The sequence below is a fragment of the Pollicipes pollicipes genome, unplaced genomic scaffold (assembly GCF_011947565.3).
Source record: "Pollicipes pollicipes isolate AB1234 unplaced genomic scaffold, Ppol_2.1 Scaffold_2555;HRSCAF=2994_pilon_pilon_pilon, whole genome shotgun sequence".
Taxonomy (NCBI): domain Eukaryota; kingdom Metazoa; phylum Arthropoda; class Thecostraca; order Pollicipedomorpha; family Pollicipedidae; genus Pollicipes; species Pollicipes pollicipes.
In genome coordinates this window covers 17,680,749-17,683,924 of record NW_023596136.1, presented here as the reverse complement: position 1 = coordinate 17,683,924, position 3,176 = coordinate 17,680,749, and the positions used below count along the sequence as shown (strand labels likewise).

The 3,176-nt window shown below is 56.1% G+C and overlaps 1 protein-coding gene across 1 annotated transcript; it reads right to left on the bottom strand.

The window, feature by feature from the left end:
* Positions 1–336: 336 nt before the first annotated feature.
* On the bottom strand, positions 337–2,891 carry LOC119112729 (nitrilase and fragile histidine triad fusion protein NitFhit). The gene is made up of 2 exons (XM_037237007.1): positions 2,755–2,891; positions 337–2,418 (listed from the first exon to the last, which is right to left on the bottom strand). The coding sequence occupies exon 2, from the start codon at positions 2,397–2,399 to the stop codon at positions 984–986; it is 1,416 nt and encodes a 471-aa protein (XP_037092902.1). The 5' UTR covers positions 2,400–2,418; positions 2,755–2,891; the 3' UTR covers positions 337–983.
* Positions 2,892–3,176: the final 285 nt, after the last annotated feature.

The following is a 3,176-nucleotide window of genomic DNA, read 5'->3' as shown; positions in this document are numbered from 1 at the left end:
CGTCCTGTTCAGCTCATCGCCACTTTGGGCCTTGCAGTCATCCGCCGCCGGCCGGCTCGTAACAAGGCCTCCCCGCTGTCCCTACTCTGACACATGCGAATGTTTCGAGCGGCTAATTTCGTTGACTTCGTAACGCCACGCCGAGCGAATGTACTGCGGTAACAACACACGCTATGCGCAATATATGCAACCTTGTAAGCTGACCTATAAGCAAACTTGCCAAACACATCTGGGCGGATCAAGAACTTTTGTAAGTGGAGACTACCATGATTTCGTTTCCGGACCACACTGCTCTGGGCTGGAAGCACGTCCCACGCTCGCCCAATGGAGCACGGATCAGCGGCGCCGTTTATTGGGCCACTTTAGAACAACACCGCAGGTTCCTTTACATATGCGTTTTTACCCGTGAACCTTCTAGATCTGATTGCTCGAGGCTGGTCTCTAAGTAGAGTGGGGAACAGACTCTACGCACTCGTTTGCACCTGCAGATCAAACCCTGAAGATTTGTGGAGCCTACAATTTTTACCATTTGTCTATCATGTCAGATCCCTAAAGCGAGAAAACGACGCTTGCTGAGCACCCGTAAAACAGTGTGTTCACGGACCGTCATTGATGAATTGTATCCATTGCAATATTCGAAGAGAACCAGCCCCATTCGCAGAACAATGAAACAAGCTGTTCCCAGTTTGCTTGTGTTAACCAATCCTTGCATGACATTGGTAACTCGTTTCCTCCGCAGCAGTGCGGGGCGATGTACAAAGCCAATCGGACATAACGGCACTAACAGCACCCGCTTGCGTTTGCCTACCATTCATCTGCTTACGGTCAGCCTCAAATATCTATGAGTTTCTACCTGGAAGCAACAACGTACAAACGTAGCCAACCATAACACAAGCAACGAACGACTCCTGTAACGACCGGAAGGACGAAAAGTCAGGAGTCCGCGCCACGACGCGTGCCGTACCACCTCCGGCATAAACGCGTCAGCCACGCCCCATCCGCAGGAGCTCGGCCCTCAGCACGCGGCACTCGCGCCTCATCTCGTGCGCGTCTCGCCACTGAGGCTGACCCTTGTCGTGGTCCGCCAACGCTCCGTACACTTCGTCATTAAACGCGAAATCGCCCGGCTTGCGCGGCAGCACGTGAACGTGCACGTGCTGGATGGTCTGGCCGGCGGCCGGACCATCCTGCACGCAGATGGTGGCCGAGCTGGCCTCGTGCACGTGCTCCACCAGCCGCTGCACCAGCTGGCTGACCTGGAACAGGTCAGCCACTTCGGCCGGCGTCAGCTGACCCAGACGCGGCACGTCACGCTGTGGTGACACGAGCATGTGACCCGGCACGACGCACTTTTTGTTCACGAATGCGTAAGAGAGTTCAGTGCGGTAAACCACCATGTCGCCATCTATCGTCACCTGGCCGAACCTAAACTTCTCTTCGCTGCCGGGGAAGACGGTGGTGGCGCTAAAGATGGCCGACGCTGCCTCCGTCGGCAGCCGCGGGACGGGCACCAGGTCCGGATACAGATCGTTGCGGCGATGCGAAACCACCGGCATGGCGGCGCGCACGCGTGCCACCTCCGCCGCAGAGATGTCACCGTACACGACACAGTTGGCCTTCTCTCCAGCGTCCGCGAGCACGCGGCCCCACGGGTCAACGATGAGCGCGTGACCGTACGAGCTCCGTCGGACGTTGTGCTGGCCCACCTGCGCCGCCGCCACCACGTGACACTGCGTCTCGATGGCGCGCGCGCGCAGCAGCGGCTCCCAGTGCGCGTGACCCGTGGCTTTCGTGAACACGGATGGGTACGAGAGCAGCTCGGCGCCCTGCCGCCGCATCAGCTGGCTGTGCTCGGCGAAGCGCAGGTCGTAGCAGATGAGCAGCGCCAGCCGGCCGGCTGGCGTCGGCGCCGGCGCCTCTAGCGCGCCGCCAGGGGCCACGTACTGCGACTCGCGCAGCGGCGCCGTGCCGACCACGTCCACGTCAAAGAGGTGCGCCTTGCTGTAGCTGGCGGCGATCTCACCGTCCGCCGAAACCAGCAGGTGTGTGTTGAGGCAGCGGCCGGCCGCCGTCCGCTCGTGCACGCCGCCTAGCGAAAGCCAGACGCCGAGCCGGCGCGCCAGATCCTGGTACGCGACGACTGTGGTGCCATCGCGCGGCTCAGCCAGCGCCAGCGTCTGCTCGCGGCTCTCGCCGATGAAGTCGCACGCCTCGGGAAGGAAGACGAGACGCGCGCCGCCACCTGCTGCCTCCTCCACCAGCCGCGAGCACAGCTGCAGGTTAGCAGCCTTGTCGGCCGTGCAGGTGACCTGCAGCGCCGCCACGCGGCAGGCATCGGAAGCCGTAGCCATGGGCCGCACGGCGATCGTTCTCAGTGGTGCCAGCAGTCGCGTCAGCATAGGTCAGTCCTCGTACGGCCTGTGACAATGGCATCAGAAGCTAGTCAACATGATGACAGACATTCCCAGGACCTTATGACAATCAACTACAAGTGTGACTAGCAACCACAGAATTCAACAGCACATCATAAGAACAGAGATAGAAAGGTCAAAACATGACTATTGAAGAATTGCACATGAAAGAATGCTGCTCATTTTCAACAATGGTGTTGCTCAAGCATGGCTCAGAATTAGCTCTATTTTGAAATACATCCAAGGCAAAAAATTGCATCCCACCCCAAAAGCTGCTACCTTGAGTGTAAGACCAAATGGTCTACCAGGATGACCCAAGCTCCCTAGCATATTTCCAACTGACCTTTTTAAAGTCCGCACATAAAAACTTGTTCACAAAAACAAATTGTGTCACTGTTTTGCTGAGCATAATGCACCTTAGATATAGGTCAGACTAGTGGTACCAGCTCACATTACTTGCCACATGCCACATGGCTGTAAGCTAAAGATACATCACTTTTGAACATGAACACTTCACACATGGCAAATTAGTAACAATAAATCAATGGTGGAGGTGATCACTGCAGTATTATGAATACTGATCATGACATGAATAGAGAAGGAATAGAATGTGTCTGACATGAGACATGAGAAGGAATAGCATGTGTCTACAGCTTGAATTCATTTTCCCTGCATTCAACAGTTGCCTGCCAACTGTTGAGGGACATGACAAAAAAGCCATTGGGTGAATACAAGCATATAATGATATCAATACCCACAGCACAC